This window comes from Calliopsis andreniformis, chromosome 9 (genome assembly GCF_051401765.1).
Source record: "Calliopsis andreniformis isolate RMS-2024a chromosome 9, iyCalAndr_principal, whole genome shotgun sequence".
NCBI lineage: Eukaryota > Metazoa > Arthropoda > Insecta > Hymenoptera > Andrenidae > Calliopsis > Calliopsis andreniformis.
This window is the reverse complement of record NC_135070.1, coordinates 17,567,621-17,592,003: the sequence shown is the minus strand read 5'-3', so window position 1 is coordinate 17,592,003 and position 24,383 is coordinate 17,567,621. Positions and strand designations below refer to the sequence as shown.

Below are 24,383 nucleotides of genomic sequence, written 5' to 3'. Positions count from 1 at the left end.
CTCTTCCTTTTTCATGGCCGAAGGGCACCGTTCAAAGGGAAGAGGACCTGCGTCCTTTTCCCTCCTCTCTAATACGGGCAGGCGACACTCGACTGAGCATTCCGAGAAGAGTCATAATTCTGCAATTTCGGTGGCCCGCGGCTGAGCCCTAGTCCCGAGTCCTGCCTTTTTCGTCCTTTTCCGCGGCTAATTCTGCAGGTGTACGCGACGCGGCCGACAACGATTCGCGATCCGTATCCCTGCCCGAGCGTCTGTGCATTAAGCAGCTACATTCTAACCACTGTCTGCTCGCGTGCACGGGCGGAGGAGCAAGGGCAGAGGAGCGAAGGACGGGAGCCCGGTGGCTTAGAACGTGTTTAAGGACCGCCGATGGAGGGAGGAAAGAAAGAGCGTAACAACTATGGCGTGTTGTAACAAAACACAGTCTAGAAGTGGACCGAAAGCCTGCCAGCCTAGGACAACAAAGGCCCCTGGGTCTTGTCTCGCGAGATCTCACGTCCGTCCTCCTCGCATGCTTCTTCTTTGCCTCCTTCTTTTTATCCCTCGCCCGTCCGTTTCTTTCCCTCCCACGTTCACGCGCTCCTCTCTCCCTCCCTCTTTTTCGTCGTTTCGAGGGGGCGGTCTGAAGGCAAGAAACGAGAATTTGTCGCTGTATTCTTTATCGCCGCGATCTTCTGCCTCTTGTTGCATTGTGAGATGCTGGCTGACTCGTCTGCTGACTCCAGCTCGCGGAGATCCTTGATATAAGAGCTCATGTCTTTGGCACGGTTGGGTTTAAAGAAAGAGGTGGGTGGAGTTTGTAGAATGGAAATGCTTCGGGTGGCGCGATGGACATCCGTCTAACCTGTAGTGCTTCAATCGGAAGCCTGTGCAGTGTGCATTCACATAACGCTTTTCTTCATTTCGTAATCTGTCTGAAGTTCAAGTGTACGCGTGACATAATGTCCTGAGATACCTAGCGCCTAGATGCTTCTGACATGTTTCTGTGTTCTCTGGTGGGACAGGAAAAGAGTTGCTCTTTTCGAAAATTTAAGAAAGCTTCTAACTGAATTTGCAAACACCCAGCTTCGATGTTGGTCTAGGTCCCAGGACTCAAAGTTCCTATCACAAGTATGCATAAATCACATCCAGTAGATATCTAACTTCCAGAGAGTTTTTAAATTCCCTGGTGGAGTATCCTACTCTGAACGTTGAAAAATCACTCCTTCCAGAAATTCGAGAAGACCACAATTGTGGTCCCAGACACTCATTGAGCTCAGCTCGTGTTAGTCCAGGTCCAGGACTCCAATCTTCCACCACAAACACTGTCCCCTCGACTCACTCCTCTCCAAAGGTCCTCGAGATGGGACAGCGTGTATCGAGCACAAGACAATGAAACATTTAATTGCAGAACTCGAAAACGCATTACACGGATTCCTCGATCTCGAAAGAGCGACCGGTCGAGCGAGTGTCAGTATACACGATACGCACCGCGAGCGGTCCATTAAGAATAATTTCGACAGTGAATCGGGCAGGGCAGCGGAGAAGAGACACGTCCGGAGGAATCCTTTCTCAGCAAGAAGGAAACGGGAGAAAAAAGGAGGAAGGGAAGCGGTGCGCAAACCCGTTTGGCCGTTAGTAGTCTGGTGGCCGCGCGCACAGCCGAGAGCTCGCTACAGGACGATCTCGTGCTCACGGCTAAAAGTCTGAGCTGCTCTTTTGCTCCTGCCGCCTTGTACACTGACCTATATTCGATGGAACCGGGTCTGGAGACCGTGGTTGCCATCGGGAGACCCACTACCCCGAAGAACTCGGCGAACCGAACGCCCGCCACGGCCCTTCGGCTCTCCATCGATCGAGCCACGCGCTACGTGCTCCTCGATGCGCCGTTTTTTCGGGGAAATTTATTACACCTTGTCTCCTGCCCCCCGTGAACACAACGGCTACCTACGTGTCCGCCTCGTTGCATCGAATGATGCAGTTAGATCGATGCAGCCCCCGCGCAGCCTGGTCGACACAGGCTATTTTCGTGGTCCTGAATCTTTCAGCGCGTGACGCACTTTCTGGGGCTATCTAGTGCACGATAATCGATCCGCGAGCACGGATGAGATCTGCTGATCGACGGTCTTCTCGAGAACCGCGTGGGCGGCAAGACTTCTCGAGCTGATATTTCTCCACGGCCTGGAGAGCCGCTGTTACGAGTTTCCTTGATCTATTTGCGATGTTGGCCCGGTAGCAAGTGGTATCCATCCTTCGCCAAGGTGGGAGATCGATTGTACGGCGTCTTATTGGGCCGCGTTTAATGAAACATCGTGAGTTATTGCCACGCCATATGTAGGTACGAACTTTTTAGACCGTTGTAAAAGGATATCGGAGGACGTACGTATAAAAGTTGTTTACGGGGACAAGCATTTCTGCTGGAGGAGGTTTACGAGGAAGGAGTATTGTTGGAAATGAGTTACGTCCTGGTTCAACGAAGCCACTGCACAGTGAGATGTTTGTTTGGAATTCTCTAATTTGGTTTGCTTGGAATTTAAACACTTTGAACTGTGTACAACGTATTTACGGTAGAAGATACTTAAAAATTTCATATTTGTGTGGAGGTATAAATATAATGCATTTGAATGCATTTAAGAAGACAGTGGATGCATCCAATAAAGTTTCACATTTTCTCATGTCAGTATCCCAGGTTGTATCGTAACTCTATGTCTAATTCTACGTATGTTTCTATAGCAAATGACTCAAATAATTTCCAACTCCTGTTTAACCAACATATATCTATACCCTGCATTTACATACCGAAAAAACAAATTTGATATTTCCCCAACCGCGGATGAAAAACACAGTCGAAAATACGTCGATTTATTATTATGGACGATCGGCATAAAATTCCTTTCTATCGGCGAGCCTCTGGAACTGACACGTTAATTGAGTCGAAAACGAAGGATCGGTGGCTTTGCGCGCGGGAACGAACGCGTTCCATAAATATGTAAAATTTCATTTGCATTAGCTGCGCGTAAGCTGCACACACGATACGGGATCACGAGGCGAATCGATTACCCGATTACAATCCGAGTTGTTCCAATTTTCCACCACAGCGTCATACATATTACTCCATTCTCCTCGCACCCATCCAACCTCTAACAACAGAGACCGATTTTCACTTTCCACGGAACGTCCATCGATCTGTCCAGTGGAGTGATAATTAATCGTTTACTTTTCCTGGGTAAACGCCGATACATTTTTGACATTGAGAAACGATCGATAATTGGCTGTGTACGAGCGCACACGAACAGGAAGGTCTCGATTAAGTTGCCGCGATTGTCGCTGTCGGTAGTTACATAGTTGCTCTTAAACGCATGCCCCGTTATTTGCATGATTACAGGTGTACGATTATGAAGCGTGTAGAACGCGCGATCGAGATAAGTAGAGGAACCACCTCCTTGGAGGTGGACGATGATAAATACGCTCGTGATTGATACTGGTACGCGCGAATAAGGATGTCGATTAAAGAAGTGATCTTGTCGCCCTCGGTCCGCGGCGCGAAAAAAGCTGTTACGTCCGAGAGACACTTCTTGCCAGTTAACATTTTAATGTGGCCACAGGAGAGCTGCTGACCTCCGAATGCAAATTTTCGACAACCGGATATTTGGTAAATGTCAGTAATTCGCGGTGTTTGCGTTAAAAACGAATCCACATTCAAGCCGTTCGCACGACACGCGTAACGAGCACGCTGTAAACTGATTTCCATATCGAATAGAAAGTAAACGAATAAATCAGCGCTGGGTGTCCAGATAAGTTTTTCTTGCGACATCGATCCCACTGAGGGGGAATTTAGGAGCTGCATGGTTTTTGTTAGAAATACTTTTTTAAGAAGACACTCCACTTAACTGTTTGCTCTGAAGTGTTGTTCTGACTTTGTTGGTTTGTAGGCAACAGAAATCGTCCTACTCGTCACCGCTATTTGTGTTATTTTTGCCGTTAATCTGTGCATTTTTATTGAAAATTAGCATATGCTTAACAGTGAAAGGGACAGAAGACGAAAATTAATTTACAGCGCAACTGGTGAAGATCACTCATGAAACCGTAATGTTCAAAGTTCATCCTCTACTTTTTAGGGCAAATGCTCGATGATCTTTGATAAATAATATGTAATATAATATTCGCGACAACAAAGAATACAAAAAATCATGTTTGCAAAAAAATAAAGTAATCCTGATAATCCATGGTCGTCTGAGAGAGATAACGCGGTTGATAAATTAACTTAATCAAAATAACTTTATTGTTCTTAATCGTGACAAATAAAAATAATTATAACTGATTACAAATTCAGGATAAGAATACTTTCAATTCTCGTCTCCCAAAAAACATTGATAACTTGAAAAATGGAACTGATAAATGTCACCACATCTTGCAATCTTCCACTAATGTATGTCACATTACTATTCCACAAAAAAGAGAAGTCGCAGAAAAGTTGCATGAAAAAACTGTTTCATAAAACCATTGAATAAAACGAGTTCAGCGAACATAATAATATCCAAGCGAATAGAAACTCCCGAAATTGAAAGAGTCCCCCTAAAAAACGAAAGCTCGAGTCACCTCGCAACTGCACTCAAGCCAGCAATTAAAAACTCCCGCACCCATTGTCCCAAACGCGAACGTGGTTGGTCCGGCAAGCAGCGGAGCGCGTAACGCTATTAAAATCTCTCAGGATCGACCTTGGGGGACGAAGCGTGGCCCAGTTTCCGGTGTCGCGCGCGCGTCATGCCCGTTACCATCGGCAGCCGAGCTAAAAAGGAAGCTCTCGCAAGAGGCTCGATTCCATTTTCCACCCTATCATCTCGTGTCTGTCTCATTAGCACTTCTCTGACCCTCGAGAACGCTCGGCCCAGGGGAGGGGTCGCGCGACCGCGTCGACAAGAAAGGATGCCGAGAGAGGCTGAATGCAGCTGCAAATGAGAGGCACCAACGTGGCTGCAGCTTCCACGGAACTAGCCCCTATGAAAGATGCAGAGGCGCTAAATGAAGACCGCGATCGCTGGATACCGTGGATATCAGGGGTGACGAGCAACTAGGGCAAAAGTGGCTGCTTTGATCCGTCCATCTTTCATTTTCTTGCGTTCACCACGCCGTTCCTTTGCCTGCATTCAATTCCGTCACGGTGAACCTAGATTAGGCGACTTTCCCTTCGCGAACTAGTTTTCCTCGAATCCTTCTGGTCGCATTAGAGCTACGTTTCCCTATCTGGCCGATGATAAATTAACATTCTCCTGCTGAGGGATTAATATTTGTACTCGATATTATTGCTAGACGTTGCGCAAACGATACTTTCTAGTCGTGTTATAAATTAGAACGAAATTGGCGATCCAGGGTGCTGGCTGATACGAGAAATAGAATTTGTCTCTATAGACGATCGTGGTTGATAGGAAGCGCGACTACAGACGCGAGAAAGTCGGCTGAGCGAGCAGCATAATATTGCGCAACGTTAAATCGACAGAATATCGAAGTGGAAATACTTGAGACGTGGATCTATGTTTCGTACAGTTGCACTTCTATGACTGATGCTTTACGTAAAGCACGTTACATAGACGCGTGGATATTGCTTGCAGAGGTACTCTTATTTAACGACGCTTTGAACGAGACATTCGGTAGCGTCTTCCGTCTGTATCAAATTTCGTAAAGATACGTAGAAACGCCAATGAAAGATTCAATAAACGGAAATATCCACGAGACGACAAAGTTTCGATCCAGTTCTTCCTGACTGTTTGACTGAGGGAGATAAGACCGCGTTGCCGCGGCAGAAACTACTTCGATCCTCCAAACTTGTAATTGCCTCCAACCCTAACTTTTCGAAATTCTTCAAGACTTCAATATTGGTCGAGGAGATAACGTGGAATATATACCCCTATATGATGAGTTAATTTATGGCTTTTCTCGCCTATGGAAGTGGAACCCTAGAAACTAGGACAAACTTGAGAATACCTACGCATACGCTTATAGTACTTAGAACGAGACACTATAGTTTACTAATAATTTTTGATATCTCTCCAACTATTCTCACTTACTAGTGACACCCAGTAGCTTCCCATCAGTTGCTGCAATAATTTCAGTAGCGAACGGTACCGCCGGGAAGGCAGATCGATCCTATCACCAAACTTCAAAGCCTTCCTTTACCAAAAAGCTGAATATTTAAGCACCGATTAACCCGTGGGCCTATGTTGACTAAGTCCCTCTCGCTCCCTTTCATAACTCCAATTTCGTTTGCGTCTACAGTACCAAAACACTCTTATGGCGAACCTTGACCTACATCCAACCTCAAAGCGTCGAGTCCCTTTCACGATCCCCAGCAGCCCCAAAGCTAACAGCGGATAATATCCAGCCGCTTATCACCCACCCCGTCGATCTTCTCCATTGAACGTCTTAAGCACATTCGCAAAAAAGAAGAGAAAAAACAGACTCACCGGATTGTTGGTAAGTGCCGAGGTGGACGCAGCGGTGGGATGGTGATCGTAATCCAGGTACCTGCCGGGACCGTGCCTCTCCCTTTCGTCCCTGATATCCCGGACGTCTCTAACCTCCCTGACGTCGCGAAGGTCCCTGTCGTCCCTGATATCCCTGACGTCTCTGACGTGTCGAAGATCCCTGTCGTCCCTGAAGTCGTGGTCGTCGCGGAGGTCCCTGTCGTCCCTGATGTCCCGGACGTCCCGATAGTCCCTGAGATCCCTGAGGTCCCTGACGTCGCGCAGGTCCCGAAGGTTGCGGAGGTCGCGCTGTTCTCGGAGGTCGCAACGGCTCACGTGGTCCCGTTCACCGCGATGCTGCCTCGACATCGCCGTCCGCTCCTCCTCCTCCGAGTCGAGCAGCAGGTGCTCGACTCCGCCGCCGCCTCCGCCACCTCCAGCACCACCTCCGCGTCGGGCGGGATAACGCCGGAGGTCACACCATCCTACCTCCTCCTCCGCCCCTCCGGCGACCTCGCCGCGGGGCAGCAGAGCCGTGCCTGGGGCCCTCACGACCGATCTGCCTCGAACCTCCTGCCCCCGCGGCCCCCCGGGGGGCTCCACCACATCACACCCAAACGCTACGCTTCGCGGACCCCTCACGACCCAGCTCTTCTGCTCGAGCTACCCTCTCGAGGCCTTGGGCTCTGCGCGGAAGAAGCTTCTTCCCTGCTTCCTCTCCTGATTGGGACTTTTGTGCGTGCGGCGGAGACGGCGCGGTGAACGGAAACGACGAGAGGCTCACAGGTGGAGAACTACGGACGGAGGCCCGAGAGTCTGTAAACAAAAAGCGGCGAGGGATTAGGGGGAGCGATGGAAATCTGATTGGTGGCTTGAGGTCTATGTTTTGGATTTTCGGGAGGGGGTAGGAATTGTTTTTAGAGAGGTGAAGTTGTGATTGGTGGGGTTTATTCTTTGAGTTGCTTTTGGATTGTTTTTGTCTGAGGTCTGTGCAGTGTATAATGGCCATATGTGTTTTCTTTACTCTCGGGATTTATTGCTTAATAACAAGTGAAATATTTTACGATCTTCTATGTAGATTATGTACATTACTGTGCCTTACAATCACAGACAGTATTTTCCACAATTTTCTACGATCGTCAGTATCTCTGATTTTTTCAAAAATTTCACAATAATTTTCTAACAATTTATCAAGATTTTCTAGTCAACTTAAACGTATCTTCAGACCCCTAAATAAATTTTTTTATGTCGAGCGTCTAAAAAAAAATTAAATAATCTACGTAAGGAAACATTATAGAAATATGTACATCTAGTCTACGTTTTATATGCAAGTCGATTGCTAGGTTTGTATAGACGACAGTCTAGTCAGATTCCATACAGATAAACAATCGAAACACCTTGTCGTTCACAAGCGTCGCGAAAGTATTCTAGTCACACGACGACACGGTTAAACCGTTTGGCGAACGGTGCAGGAAAACGAGTCTATAGCTTCCGGCAGCCTTTGGCATACGATGCAACACTACCGCAACCACGTAAGATGTAAATTCAATTTTCAAGCCCATACACCGCGGCGGATAATTCGATTTAATTTTAGTGAGCCAAGCAATTTTGACGCGGTGACACGTGCACATTTATTGTCCCACCTTGTATACCATTTAACATTCATCGACGTTCTTGGAGGATTACGTTTGCAGTACCCCTCGAGGTCACGCAGTTCTATTTACTTAACGATTAGATTACGCTTAGAAACACCTAGAAATTAAACGTTATACAAGGTAAAATAATGTAAACACTGTTAGAGGATAAGCCAAACATGAATATCGTCCACAGAATTTCAGCTAACTTTCAGAAACTTCAAAGAAATTTTAAAGTGAATAATTATCACTAAATGAAACTAAATTAGGACACTGTTACAAGAAAATAATGAAGTAAAATATATGGAAAAGTTTCTCAAATTGATTTAACATCCCCTAGTCCAATTCGTTTCAAACCAAATAGGTTCGGCGAAACCCTCAGCGACGAAGCTTCCAGCGACCAATTTTTGCAAGTATCGATACAAACATCTGATTACGTCGTCATCGCGACGATCGTTAAAACGATAGCGAGGTCGGTCGCGATCCGTCAAATCGATTACCATTAATTAACGCCACCGGAAGACGTCGTTGGTTGATAGTGATATACGCGAACTTCTCTCTGCCAAGGTCAGACCCGACCGTTCGAAAGTTATGGCAGCTCTGCACCGTTACCTTGAGCGGCCACCACGGAAAGCGTCACGTTGCTAGCGTTAACCTGGCGAAGATGGAAGTTGCGAGCGTGGTCGAGCGCGCGAACGTCCGCAGCGAAAGAATCGACGCGTTAACTGGCGTGAAATCAAAACGATAAACCGGGTGCGTAAAGTCCTCCCTGCTGTCCCGATCTCCCTGAGGGGTGGGGAGAGGGTGGCGATGAAGCTCGCCTAAGGTGGGGTAAGTTGAGGTTAGGTCACGCCGCAGACCGCGAATGTAGGGTTGTGGGTCGCGCCCGGTCGAGCTCAGCTGCGCTGCGACCTAAAGGGGTTGCGGCTCGTCTCTGGTCAGACGCGATTCAGATACATAAATTGCCTCTATTCTCTCACAGGAGATGCTCCCATCTATCCTTCCACTAATTCTATTCCAATTATCCCTCTAATCGTCAGGACCCTATCGCTAAAAGTGGACGCATGAAGAAGTAGAAAATACCATCACTGGTCAGACATGCCTATCCCATCGCCCGCGAGATCCATGGGTAGTTTAAACGCTCTCATTCCCTTGTTTTTTAAGATAATTGAATTCTATAAAGTAGAGGACCCACTGGAAGGATCACTCTAACCTATCACGCTAGAGACAATTGAAAATTGACAAGCACGAGAGAGGGATCGAGGTCGAATGTTACACTACCCAAGGGGCAAGATCCTCATTCCTGACTTACTCGAATTTCCGTTGGACTCGGTGTCCTCGTACAGCGACCTTTCCAGTCAAGAGACGAAACACAGCACTCGGTTGCACTTTCGCGCGCGGCTCGCGAGCACCGAGGCCCGTGCTCGATGCGTTACGCAGCAGTCGGCGATGGTTGCCCGCGACGGGAACTGATTTCCGCGTGGAGACGATCGGCGGTAAGAAAGTCTGCACGACGTCGAAACGACGGTGACGGTTGGGCCGTGCTCGCGTCGACGGCTGCTGCTACCGCGGCTCGCGCTACCTCGGCCGGTCTCGGTCGGCGTCGTCCTCTATCGGTCCCTCTCGGCTCTTGTATCGTGACGTCGCGCGGGGACGCGAAAACCCCGGCGGTGTTTGGTATCGATCGCATGCGCCAGCGCACGCGAGCACCGCTGCGGCGCGTCGACACGCGCCTTTCGCCACTGGCGTGAGGGTTGTCCGACACGTGGCTGCGTTTCCGCTCGGCAATTGTTTCCCTCTTAATCGCTCGTTAGCCTTGCGCCAGGACTGGCCCGCTTCTTGGCTGCCAGGGATGATGGCGTGGGCCCTAAGCGCGAGGTCGTCCCTTGGGGAACAGGAAGTGGTACCACCCTGGGACTAGGGTTTCTGAGTGTCAAGGGATGACCTTGCCTCGACTGCATCCATTGCAACAGTGATACTTAATAGACCAGGGGTTGAGCACTGGGATATAGGAGGATCACTAGGATGAGATTATGCATAACAACGTGTAGTAACTTTGATGTTATAGGAGACGAGAGTGAGCAGAGAGCCTATAACGAGTACTGTATTTTTAAGGAAACATAGACAACACGACTATCTGCATCTTTAGGGTTGATTATCAAGAAGTCCTACATATATATTTTTACATATCTATTACAAAATTAGGCAAAGCTCATGAATATGACGTTATTCCGATGAGAACACATCGCAGAATAATTCAAACAAATTGAATGATGGGAAATCGTCTCGTTTATCGCCTAGCGCGTGCCTCTTATCACGGAATTCATTGCACGTAACCAATTTCGAAATGATGATAGGCGCACGTCGTTAAGCTGTTTACCGCGGCAGTCATTAAAACCAGCGATTTCGTTTAATTACACGACATTAGTTTACGCTAACAGGCGCGGACCGAGCTAACAGAGACTGGTCTCATTATCCAGCGGTGTAATTACTTAAACGAACCATGTAGTCTGTTTTTCTGAAATAATCGATCCTGACGACTCATAATTTCGCCAGATTGTATCTATCAGAGATAGTTGAAGCTCGTCTAGTTCACCAGGGGTTGAAACTGCCCCGACGATCGTCGAAGACGCTGACATCTGACGGAGGGTGAAAGAAGTGTGACGAAAGAAATGCCTCGCGAAACATCAGGGAACTATCTGCAGTTTTCTGCGAGGGTAGCCACCCTTCTCGCGATTCTTTTCGTTCCACCTTCCCAAGCATTCCTTACCGACCATCAGTGATAACGTTAGCCTCTTCTGACCACCGCCTTTCGATAAGGACGCGCTTTGGGCGAATCAGCGCGACAATCAAACGTTATTGATCGTAGAACAACACGCTAGAAGCGTCAAGGGAATTGGAGTGTACCAAGCAGTGCTGCATGCTGGTGGCTAGGCTCAGAACACCATCTCTGCAAACGGTAACTCAGACCAGCTATACAGAGCTGACGTATTCATGACACTCTTTAGATCATATCTGGAGTCATCTAGAATCACACGATGCCTCCTCAAGATAACGCCCAGATAGCTGACTTCGTAGAAAGATCCCAGAATTAGAGACCGAAGAGCTACTCAGGATCATCCCCCTTTAGCATTCAACAATCTCACTGTCCCAAGAAATAAAGATCGTCAGTCACCCCTTCACCCTCATCTCCTCAGAATCTCACCCCTCATTCCTCATCCCTTCCACAGCAAAGAGAGCACACAGCCCCCGATCATCGATCACTCGGAAGGATCGCAAAACCCTGTTCAGCCGCGCCTGGAGCATCGCATAGCGGAACTTCCGGTGGATGGGAGGCGAGCATAGGATGGCGTCGCGCGTACCGAGCGAGGCGTCGAAGGATGGTCGCGTCTGGCCACGAGTCGGCGCGGGTGCACGCGGCCGACACGTCCATCATCCCCGCGGCTACGCCGTAAGGTGGCAACGTCGCTCTCACCGAGAGAAGTTTAGAGCTAAACGCAAGGGGCAATGCTACCGCTCGCGCCAACAACGCGCCTGGAGGGGAGACTATAGAGCGTTCTAGGAGCGAGCAGCGGTGGGGGGCGAGCGACTAAAGCGAGTAGGAGAGGGTACACAGTAGTGGGGACGCGTAAGCTGGCGCGTAGAGGGGGTGAAAGACGAGACAGAGCGAGAGGGAGTGCAGAGAGCGGAAGTAGGAGAGCGTTAGAAGGTGGAGAGGGAGCGAGAGGCCGCCGAAAGCGCATAGCGGCCCATAATTCGGTGCGCCGCCCCGCAATCAGGTTCGTGCTCGATGTTTCCAACCGCCTCGCTCGTCGCAGCCGGGAGAGAGAGACGGTAGTGCACGTTTTTACGTTTGCTCGTCAGCCTCTGTCCGAAGGACTAAGTGCACGGACACCGGAGCGCGGATCGCTCTCGCACGCACCTCTTTTCCTCGTATCTCGATCTCCTCGCTGCCTCGCGCGTGCCCCGCGTCTCTTGTTTATCGCCGGCAGCTGGCCTGACAGACACTCGCACGCGTCAGTTCGCCGCGGAACCGGAAGAACAGCGGTGTCACCGGCGACGAAGACACTCGAGTGTGAGGGAAAGCGCCTGAAGCGGAAGCGGAGGAAGAAGGAACGCGGTGCCTCGCCGGTGGACTCGCGACAGGAGCGCGCGTCCGCCAGTCAACCAGTCGCGACCCATTCAGTCAGTTGGTCGATCGTTCAGAGTCAGTGCCGGGTCGCAGCATCGGACGTTTATCAGTTTTCCATCGTCGAGTTCCCTCCGTCAGTCGGGTGTCTCGACCCGAGTGATTGACCACGGTAATCATCCCTCGTAAGTGAGAAAAAAAGGAGACCACTCTGGGACGGTAGAGATCTGGTGCTGTTACGATTTGTGATCTTCCTCCAAGACGAGATTATTCGTCCACCCTCGACGAAAGGTAGCCGAGGGAAATTGTGCTGCCACGGACAGCGCCAGTGATTGATGAATTCGTGATAATTCTTCGGTTCAATTCTTGTATATTTTTTTCTGTTGGTGATGATTGTGCTAAGATACACGCCTCCTTCTCGTCGTTACCGGTAAGAGAAACCTCTCTCCTTTTCTTCTGCAATCGTTCGACGGATTGTCGCTGTAATTTAGATTATGGACATAAAAATCTGTGGTATGCATGGCCGAAAAGCGCGCACACGTGCGTACACGTGCAGGAACGAGACGGTCGTGTAGCCGCGCCGTTACACGCTTCTGATTATTAACGAGTTATTACCGCGATACTAATTAAGTTTAATCGCAAGGCCGCCGTTCGTTAAAGTTAATTGCACGATCGACCACGGCCCACGTCGTTAACTACGTCGTCCCTGCTCTCTCGTTGCGTGCCCGTGCTTTTATAGAAATTACGTGGGCTCGAGAACTGTACGGCTCCCTTCGACCTTCGTTTTCCGATCTGACGCTTTCTCGGCTCTTCTCGCCCCCGCGCCCCCTCTGCTGCTAGTGCTAAAACGCGACATCGGCTCAGATTTTTCAGCGGTGTCGGATAATACGCGCTTTGCAAACGTTATCTGCCTCTCGCAATCGCACCAGCACACGCCGCGGACTCATGTTTCTCGCGGTTTTACCTGGCTTCCTGTTCTATTTGGTTTCTCTCAAACACGTTTCTCGATCCGCTATAACGCGAGGCGACGAGTCATGTTCGACTTTTCATCGCGATCGTCTCACTCGAGCGGATAGCCTGTTAATTTGCTCGACCGCTAGTTCCCCCAGTTCCTTTGATTACTAACAATTTCTTTGATCGGTTCTCGATAATTTCACTCTAATTTGAAGTGACGCGCGGATGGTTTACTTGGGTTGTCAGCAATCTGGAATTGGATAAGAGTATTCTTTGGCGATAGAGGCTTAGAATATGAAATATTTTTAATGAACTTGCTTCGTAATTGTGATTCTTCTGACGCGTAGAAAATGTTGAATATTGATTTATGAAAATCAGTCGAGAGAAGCACAGACTATTTTAATAATTATACAAAATATTCCTTAGCAATTTCCTGTTTAGCTAAACTAAAATTTCACCTTAATTAAAACTCTAATCGTAATTCCTGCGTATTATATTTATCACTATTTTTGTCATTAGATAAAGCCTACTTAATTTACATTTACTGGATGAAATGATCTCTCCCAATGATTAATCACTCAGTTTCTAATCAATTCGTTCAATAGATCCAGCATACATAAATCACCCATCCCACACCGCGAAAACCTAAACCGTCCCTCCCCTTAGACTCTCGGGCAGCACTGAATCGTCGTTGAATTTGATTTCCCTTCGATTTTATGCTAATGCCAGCTCCGTGCACATGTCACGGCGGATCGTAGACGGAATTTGTTAAAAGTTCGTGGGTCGTTGCGACACTCACGCACGCATTCACGCACTCGTGTCGTATATTGCGTGCGACGCGTGTGATCAATAAATCGGGCTGTGCAGCACGCACACGAGCGCACCGAGGTGTACGCACGTGGCCTGCACACTGTTGCAGGCCAGCCTAAAACGCAGCTTGAACGTAAGAGAACCGTTCCTTTCCCGATGTGACTCTACAACAATGTATGAAACGGACGGGGACTAACGCAGGTCAGAACGGTTCACGGTGCATGAAAAGTGTTCCCTGAGAGAAATCGACTCTGGGACGTTTCAATGCTACATATCAAACTGCGACTAACTATTTCGAGACATGATCGTAGGAAAACTTTGGAAATATTAGATGCATAGAAACAAAGTTGAGGAATCTTGAATAGCTCAATTTTTTTTATAGGAATTAAAGATGATTCAAAATTCTTGTTATTAAACATTTACGTATATTTGAGTTGAAGTTTGAAGCTTTAGCAAAGAACAGTTCCAGAGGAATATCTGAAATCTACGATCGTGAAAAATTGATCAGCCCTATAGGTAGAGCGTTTCGTATAAGCACCTCAGACTATAGGCGAATTTTTATTAGGCCTAGCTGGCAAGCTGGTTCACTTTCTCCTGGCCTATCATTCTGCAGGCTTCCCGTCGTGTTTTTGATAAATTCGATACGAAACTTCCTGGACTCGAACGAGCGACGCGATTGTGTCGAGCCACGTAATGAACGTGTACGCGCGCGCATTATCTTACTCACGCGTTCTGGGGTCAAACAAATTGACTTTCGGTATTGAAACTTTTTATGCGAGAAGCGGCGACCTTCTCCTTAGCACGCTCCATTGCGCACGGAACGCAAGAACACGTTCATTTTCTGGAACGATTCAATGACAGAGGGTGCGATTCACCCTTTAGAGATGAAAAACCGAAGCCTTCGCTTCGTCCCTTCGCCCAAGACGAACGATGGTTATTTGATCGATACCGAGCCCTCGACACTCCGTTTCTCACCACGCGCATTAAAGTCCTTTTATTAATGACTGACTCACACGCATCTCGATAAGCTGATAGTCACGAGCCACGCGTTTAGAAACAGTCCTACTCTTTGAGTACATTTACGCACGCACGAACCTCGTATCTTTCCACGCGATTTATGGACTCTCCTCACCGTGACTTTCTTCGATTCGTACAGCTCGATATTATTGATCAAATTCAACTAGACACTCCTACTTTTTTTCTACAGATTTTACAAACTTTTTGGACTAATTCGAGAACATCTTTCAAATTGATACTAATAGATTTTTCTTATCTGAGTGAACTTATTACTGAGTTTTGGCGCTCTGATTTTTGTAGATTCTCCAAAATATCGCCTTTAATTAATGGTACTTGACAGTTATTTCGTATCGAAATACTCGTAATAACAAGAAAGAAATAAATGCTAGTTATTTTCAAATATGCTCTTATCACGGTCGATTATCGATTTTCCAATTATCGTGGCTCGTAATCCTATCGTTATCGAACAAAAGAGTCATACGTCGAACCGAGTGATGCGTCTCTCCGAGTCAACGCAGCCGTTATTAGAAATCTCAAAGTGGGGAATGAGAAATCGTCGCTGGCATTTCGAGAACGTGGTAAACACTGCTGATCCACCGCGATCTCGTACATCGCAGATTTTTATCGTCCTCACAAGCCGCGGAAGATATCGATCATTCATAACATAAACATAAAATAATCGACTATTTTTCCTGTCAAGCTGTCAATCAATTAGCTAATAATAGATCTCCAGTACTGGAATTTAAACATGAGTTTTTTTAACCTCATGAAAGTATCAGTACTTCAAGAAAACTGGACTGATTTTAAAAGACTTCTGAAAAAATGAAATCTAAAGGCTATGTTCTATAGAGAGTGTGAATCACAAAAAAGTCTACACGCTACAAATTTTTGTTCTTCTGATCTATTCGACGTAACAAGTCTTCCGTTTTCATCAACAGCCACTGCGCTAAGACACAGAAAATTTGAAGCAGCCCAAGGAAGGAGGGGCGCACAGATGGTGGCGAGACATTGCAAAAACAGTGCAAATTAACCGAATTATGGAAGCGTCACGTTTGCTAATGATTTATGTGCGACAATGTGCCGGTAATTGGCAGCGTGCAGGGAACGAGCGACGCGCGGCCTGTCCGCCGATTAATTAATGAATTGACGGGCACGAGATTGCGGCCGCGAAATGATGTACATACATTCGTCACTGGGAGACGGTCAATTGTCGGCTGTACGCAAACTTCGTCCGGTGTGCGAGCATCGATGGTTCGCGTGTACCAGCGTGGGAATCAGTGCAAAGACTCCTGCACCTCCCTGGAACAGGAAGCATATTCGAACCGATATATCCGGCCGATCAAATAATACCGTTCAATAAAACACGTCGAAATCGATGAATAGAAACCAATAAAAGGATCGATGGCGGAATACCGTGATAAATAGCTTAATTACCAGAAAATGGAACGCCATTATGAGCCTGGCATGAAACTTAACAATTCAAAGGAGTGTCTAATAACGCTTTGAATTACACCGATTATATCCATGGTTGCAGTAAAAATTTCTCCCACTTTTTTTTCCTTGTCTTACCAAGTATTTGAAGAATAAATATTCGGGGTACTCGTAAAATCGACCAGCAGCAGGAGTAATCGGTCGTAATTTCCAGTATCGTTTGAAATGGGTTCGGTGCTGTAAAACGTTCGGAGGGACTCGGCTCGTTCTCACCCCCGTTCCCTGGGCCTTGAATTGTTTTAGACCGCTCGAGCGGCGAACCACAACGAGATAACAGAAATTAAGGGTTCCAGGGAACCTGGTGGGCTACGTACCTGCCTGGAAAAACGTGTAGCACACGTACAAGAACGCAGGGCTCTTCTAGCCACGTACGTACCTGCGTAGAGGGCCGATGGGTAACCTCGAGGGAACGTAGCAGCTGGCCCCCGATAATTGCGCCGGCGATATTATTAATGGTCCCAAGATTTGCTTCACCAGGGGACCCAGGTAGACGAAAATGTACAACTCGTGGCTGGCGTAGCTGTACTTGCACGCCGAGCGCTTGGCTTAATCCTCGGCGACGTGGAAACGTGCAGGATGCAGCGGTGCACAATGATGCTGCAGGTATTGAAGGGAAGCATTGCGAGGAAATGCAATTCTTTGTGCTGTTGCGAGATTCTGCTCGTTTCAGAGGAATTTTTCGGGTCTTTTGGGAATACGGGTGGATCTGTGCTCGGCTTTAACTCATTCCAGGCTGCTGCTTTATAACTTGATATGTATTGAAAAATTAGTATTTTATGGTTTGTTAGAAAATGGAAAAAATGATGGAATATTTACCTTTTAAAAAAAAAGACACTTGAAGTAGCTATTGTTTACATTTTTTTCTACAACTTTAGCAAAATAAAATGTGTTTTGCTTCAATGGGTGATTCGTGTATCTCTCATTGACAGAAGTGTAATAAACGTACACATACTTTGGACAAAACAATCATCTATACAATCTCCTTGTCAGTAAGGACACTTTCTATATTTTCCTCTTCGACAACAAGAAACGGAAATATAAATTTCAGAATACTTTCCAACCATTTTAGAGACTTTCACGAGGACTTAGCGCGTTTATCCACTTCAGAAGATCGACCACGCTCCAAAGGCGCAGCGACTCGTGCGAATTTTTAGGTTCCAAGGATTTAGTCGGGCAAAGGAAGACGAATTTCTCGGTCTCGTTTCCTGAGAAGGGTCGAACGCATGGAGCGTTAGAGGGTGTTTATTTTCGGACGGGCGCGGTTTCTCTGTAGCTGCATACTTTCATTACGGTCTCGGTGAAAAACTTCATGTTCTGGCTGCGTTCCTTCCCCCCCTGGTAACTGGAGTATACCTCGGCTCTTTCTCGCCGAGAGATATTTTCTCGTTTTCCGCCCGAGGTCTGCGTTCTGTCCATTTTTCGAGCGCGCACTTGAGCGCTCGGTGAAAAGGACTCGGGTAACACGAGCCACGTTATGGGATTTCCCCGCGCGTGAAACACGTGCATCTGCGTTGCTCGAGACACGGCACACCCACTATGTGAAAATGCATTTTCACTCTCCGTAGTTCTGTGTAAGAACTTTCACTTAATAAATTCCTATGTTGGCGAGGACACAAAGGAAACGGAACCGTAATTTCGAGAAACAAAGTCCCAAGGACCCTCGGTCAGGCTTCCATTCATCGTGCGTGTTGTTTTCGCCCCTATCGATATTCCTTCTCTTTAATATTTAAGATCTGACGCCAGATCTTTGTGCTCTGGGCAAGAAAAATCTCGCATTCCCGCGTGCGCTCTTTTTCGCATTCACCGAATACATTTTAATATTTAGGCACACGATGTCTGCTGACTGCGAAATCCTGACCGTCAGTACGCTTCCTTTGAATATTCGAAGCTTTGACTCGCTTTGTTTGCTTCATTTCGTGGTGGACAGTTACGGTATTTTGCTATATCCGTGGGGATTCTGAAGGTTTATGTTGGTCTTGAATGATGGAGGGTGTTATTAAGAGTCTTGTGAATTATTATCATTTTTAGTGACAGTAGAATAGAAGTTTATTGCGATACTACAATTGAACTAGCTCGTACTCGTATAGACAATAAGTTAATAATCACATGTCCATCTCGATGAAAATTTATTTATGATTTCCTTTATTTCCTGCTAATTAAATCACAACTAGGAGATTAAACGAGGGAAAGCAATACACACGCTCTAATTAAAGTACTAATTATACTAAAATTAATAATAGATCTTGATGTAAATCTGTGAACTGCAAGATCAATTTGAGATAAACGGACTTTGTTGCGCTACAGAGTTCACGATCGAATTAAAAGCAAAGTACCGTGATTAGTGTTTGAAAGGCAATTTGATTCACTTCGATTCAATTTTGCCAATTAAGGATTGAAATTTTCGCTTTAATTCTCAGAAGTGCAATTTAATCTCCACCAGCTAACCGACCACGAAAACCTAGAGCTTGCACTTCGCGATTTCAACTCTAGTACTAGCGCAGCTGCTTTTTACCAGTCTGCTTTACTTCAACCGTAAATCACATTGCCATTTACTTCGTCTCTTGCCCTGAATCGCCTCCTCCGCTCCCCTCGTCATCCTTCGTCCTTGAAGTCTCATTGAACAATGAACGTGTACGGCCAAAGAAACGAGAGGCTGTCGCCATTAAAACTTCACCAATGGAGATATCGAATGTATAGATATGTCGTCGACACGTCTACGTGGCGTTACAATAATCGTACCAGTAGTCAAGCAACTCGCTGATGGAAGACGGATGAGAGGAAATATCCTTCGGAAGAGGCGAAGGGGATCTCGGGGAGCCACACCTTGAATTCACGACATTCCACCAATCTCTGCTCGTCCTGATCTATCCTATAATGAGTATCTGCATCTCAGGCCATCGATATTGCGAGCACGTGCGCGTCTGCACTTCCTGTTGCCGCGAGAATACAGGACCTTCCAAAGGACAAGCTGAAGAAGTGACTTTTTCGTATCACAAGAGGAAGCAGAGTGTTCTTCAAGAATTTACGATCAGACGCTTCGTCCTTGAAATAAGACTTAATTAAAATTTATAGATTGGACCTTTGATGATCGCTACATTTAAAATGTAAATATTGTTGGAGAAAAAGTCCTTAGAAATTGATTTCAGTCCGCACTATTAAGGACGTAATACGCAAGATCACGCATTCACGCGTGCATTTTGCATTCGAGTTCCTACATCTGCGGAGCACGCTGTAATTTGAATATCGTGCGGCGGAAGTCGGCTGAAATCATTACACGATCTTCAAAGCAGCGTCCCATGAAGTGATGCGAGATTTAAGTTACCTTATAATAAGAAAGATCTGCACGTGCCGATATGTCCTACTATTTTGAAATGTCGTGTACATATATGGTAGTGATAATTCACAGGACAGCAACTCGTGACAGAGGAAAGACTTCTTTGGTCATTTTCGAAAAAAGCCGTTCCTTCGTGTCTGCTGGTGCCGCTTTAATAATAATTATGGACGATTACGCGTTTTACGAGCAGATTACGCGGCGGAATCGAGCCTCGGAGCGGACGAATCGCCGTGGCGAATCACTCGGTCGGCCATCGATACACGGCCAAGTGTTTTAATTGCGTTTCGAGTTGGCTCGTAATTTACGCGATGCGAAACGACCAGCAACGCGGTTAATAAAATTTTAAGCGGGAAGAGGATTTCCTGGGAATCTTGAAGCCTGGCTGATTACGCGGCCGCGCAACGCGCGTCGCGAATGAATTGCTCAACCGACGAAATTAGCCAGTCACTTCACCTTGAAAATCGTAGTAAGTGCGATAAATTACGGATGAGCGGTGGGGCGAACGCATAAAAAAAGAAAAAAAAAGTAACATTTTTCGACCTAATCATCAAAGGTAAGCGCATTCCGTCGACATGATACGTTCTCTGTCTGAATGTCGCCAGGTTGCGCTTCACGATCCATCAAGATCTCAACCTCAATTTATCCGCGGATTTTATACTTATTCGATAAGCTTATTCGATTTAAAGGGGGAAGGATTATTTCATATTAATGACGATGCGTTTCGGGTATTGATTCCTGCAGATTCGAGTCGAATATTATTTTTAGCTATTTTCTTAACATTTATACTGTGACAGTAATTTTCATTTTATCAGTCACACAAAATATTGGCATGCGTGTTTTACATTTGAGACAGCTTATATAGGCGGTACATTTATTTATATAACATAGTCAGCCACTCATTCACTCGCGGTAAATTGTACACCAAAATAAACCAGGTACAGTATTCGCGCAAAGTGTGAATCTTCTGATCCAAAAATCATCAAACGCTCAGACAATTCGGTTTCCTGTGGTTTCACCTTTGAGACTCGTCGTCGCGCGATAAAATCCACGACCGGTAAACAGAAACATTAAAAGCGAAAAAAATGGGAGGGGGGAATAATAAAACGTTTTTCGTCTTAATTGCGTCGCGTTAACGTATCTCCCGTTTCGATGAAAAATTGACGTAAATGCTCTCGACGCGACGCGTAATCGATCTTAATTCCGATCTCGCGTATCTACACCTTCTCTCCCTTCCCACAGCCCCTCCCATCGCGGATCCAGCGGTTTCACGATAAAAACGCAATATTCTGCAGTCGGCTGCAAGATAACGCGTTCCATATTGCAGAGAACCGACGAGATAACAGCACTTGTGTTATTTACGTACGCGGAGCATTGTGCTACATCACCGGCATTTTCTCTTCCCTGCTGCTCCTCTTTACCTATTTATGATACCACGTTTACAGATTTCTGCGTTCATCCTGGATCACTCGCGCTTTAATCGTAATTGTGCTTGTTATCATTGTGCAATAACTTTGAAACCGCGCGCCACTTCTTGCTGTATCAAATGTTTTAAAAACAGAGGCTCTGGAGACATAAAATAGAAGTTTGTGTTTTATGCGATTGGAAACGAGGAGGAAATAACTTTAGAAAAAATTTTATCTCAGATCAGTACTATAAAAAAGTCGATTTGAATTAGACACACGTGGAAGTATTGACGGAAATCTACTGTAACTATTTATGATTCCATTCTTTGCCTGTGAAGTAACCATTGATATTCTATTAAGAGACCATTGAACTCCAGAAATTTTGAAACTAGTCGCGGCTTGCGGCATCAAGGCCTCATTAACGCTTTGATTACTGGATGTCTCCTAATTGGTCGGTGCGAGATCCACGCAGCAAGGAACGCGCGTGGTTATCAAAGGGTCGTCAACCTGACGTTCCGTACCGAGCGATTGAGGAAATACCTGTAAACACGACGTACACACGCACACATGTAGCCGGAGTACAGCTGAGTCTGTGTACCGATACCAGACCGTCGATAAGCCTAATCACTTGTGTCATCTATCGTTTACGCTACGAATGAGGAAAACTGCGCGTTAGGGAGGGAAAAATCCTACCATCCAGCGCTGTTAATTAGGATTAAACTCGGTAAAATAAATGCTCGATTATTTTGCAAAATATAGCGTTACAGACACTAGACATTTCTCTCATACGTAACTGATAATACCAAACAAAAATAGCCATCTACGCTATAGGTTCATATGTACCGTTCCGTTAATCAGTTGTATCATTAATAATACATTAGACACACTTCCCAGTGACACAATAATTCAGACCAATCTTTTTTCGATTCTATTTATTTTCTTCATTTTATAGAAAACGTAAGAAATGGCAACTTTCTTCTTTACTCAAATATCTAACGTTAGTCATCTCCACATATTCTGAATCAAAAGAAGTTTAATCCAGCAATAGTACCAAATTCTAAATTCGACTTTAAATAACCCAGAACAAGCTCATAGCATGCTCAATACTTGTTATTTCGCCGCGATCCACCCACGCGCGAAGAAAGTTACTTTCAAATATCTCCCGTGTTTTCCTCCGTGCCTCCAACGTCGGTGAACGCGCAATAAAGCCGTATTATTCAATTATAATAGCAAGATTGTCGCGTTAACAGACGGAAGCGCTTGGCAGGAGTTATCGTTCGACGCACGTCGCGTGCCAACGAGGGAAAGTACACGCTGGTAACGACGTACACACGTAGAAAGCGTACACGACACCACGCTGGTCAAGAAAGTGTCATCGTTGTTAAATAGTATATGCGCGCGTGTTTTCGATTTACTCTGGGGCCCACGTTGCCAGCACACGCCCGTTTGCCATCGTCGCCATGGAGGTCGTCGTCGCTTGTGTACGCGACGCGGTGAAAGTCATTCGGCGACGGTGGGCTGATTATTATGCCATCCGGGCGATCGTCATTCAATTATTACACCAATGGCCTGTGCTTCCAGAGGCGTAATTACGCGCGACGCGCAAAATGAGGGCCGACAACTGCGTTGCGCGAATTTCCACGCGTTCGTTGCTCGTCTCGGACACTCGACCTCATATTTTGTATTCCCTTCGCGTTGCTATTGATTGAGTATTTTGGTTACTGTTGCTGCTGGATGACCAAGTTGGATTAGATAGATGACAGATTAGGTGAGATGAAAGAATGAGGCGTTATTCAGTCTTATGTTCTTTTATGTGAAACAGATTTTAGTCATTTTTATGAGCTTAGTAGAGCAATAGAAAGCTGGCTTATTGTATAGAACAGATTGACTGACGACCTAAATTATTCATTGGCAGTTTGGCACGGAAAATCCTAATCTTTTTATAGAGCAAGTATTATTTATCCATAAATTCTGAATCGAAGTGAAAGATCGACCAATTTCTACGAGGAGTAAATGAGAAATGTAGCTCATTGGCGGTTTAAAAATGTGAAACCAGCTAGAAGAGCCAATTTGTAGCACAAGAAACGCAATAAAGTATTGCAAAATACCGTACGAGCCTGGAGTAACGCGATAGGCGTAGTCGATTAGCGATTATAACGTGCTGCGCGAAATTTAATGCGTATGCAAATTATTTCGAGGTGTTGTTGAACACCTTTCGAATCGACTTTGGATTTGCATACATTCCAGAAAAGAGCACCGAGACTATTTTCATGCGTTCTTGGCCATCCTTCGTGTTAGTCCGTTTAACGCAACCGCGGCTAAATGAATTCGTCAGTCAACGGCCAATAGCAGGAAAGGAAAGCCATTCTGAAAGGATGCCAACGATATTCCTCGCTTCTCATGGCGAAGAGCATAACGCGATTGGAAAGAGGAAGAGCGTGTCGCGTTCGGTTCGATCGGCGTGAAACGCAATAAAGTATTGAACAGTACAGGCGCGAGGTTGGAGTAATGCGATAGGCGTTGTTGATTCGCGATTAAAACGCGTTGCGCCGCACTGCAATGAGCTTTACGATCGCTCCGCGGAATATAAAACGATCGACAATTCGGGGAAGTCCGTACGGCCGCGTCCTTGATTCGTTTCGGCGAAATTTTTCACGAATGAAATATTTAAACGTTGTATCTTTTCGAGTTATCGCGTCGTCGGTCGAGCAAACACTCGTATTTAAAGAAACAAAGACGCGTCGGTGCATGGAGGTGTCGGAGTTAACGCCTCGAGCGTTAACGTGTTCGTTTCCAAGTGAACCAAAAGGTAAACGATAGCATGCCTGTATATAGGTGAGGCAATTACCATCGGCGCTTTGATTTACGTTCGTATTATTATATATAATGGAAAATGAGAAAAATAAGTGTAACATAATTCCAAGGCTTCATGAAATAAAGTAAATCGAATATTTCTTGCCAGGAGAGCAGGTTTTAGACTTGACTATAATTTTTGCTCATTCCGAATGGATGCATATCATTCTTTTATATTAGAATTTTTGTAATCAGACACCCACTTAGCTTTCAGCTGCACTAGTTCCCCTGCAAAAAAGTATTTAGTATGCAAAAGCATAAAAACATTTTAGATTATTTCTTGTATGACTGTCAATCCAATGGTTTCATGACTTCGTG

General features: G+C 46.1%; 1 protein-coding gene across 6 annotated transcripts in view; it reads right to left on the bottom strand.

Annotated features, from left to right (window-relative positions):
- Ca-beta (Calcium channel protein beta subunit) overlaps window positions 1–6,924 on the bottom strand; it is a 68,362-nt gene extending 61,438 nt beyond the window's left edge. For all 6 annotated transcript variants that reach the window (XM_076385613.1, XM_076385614.1, XM_076385615.1 and 3 more), the window contains exon 1: window positions 6,441–6,924. In XM_076385613.1, coding sequence (XP_076241728.1) covers window positions 6,441–6,809 — 369 coding nt within the window. In that variant the 5' untranslated portion in view covers window positions 6,810–6,924. The remainder of the gene's footprint in view (window positions 1–6,440) is intronic.
- Window positions 6,925–24,383: the final 17,459 nt, after the last annotated feature.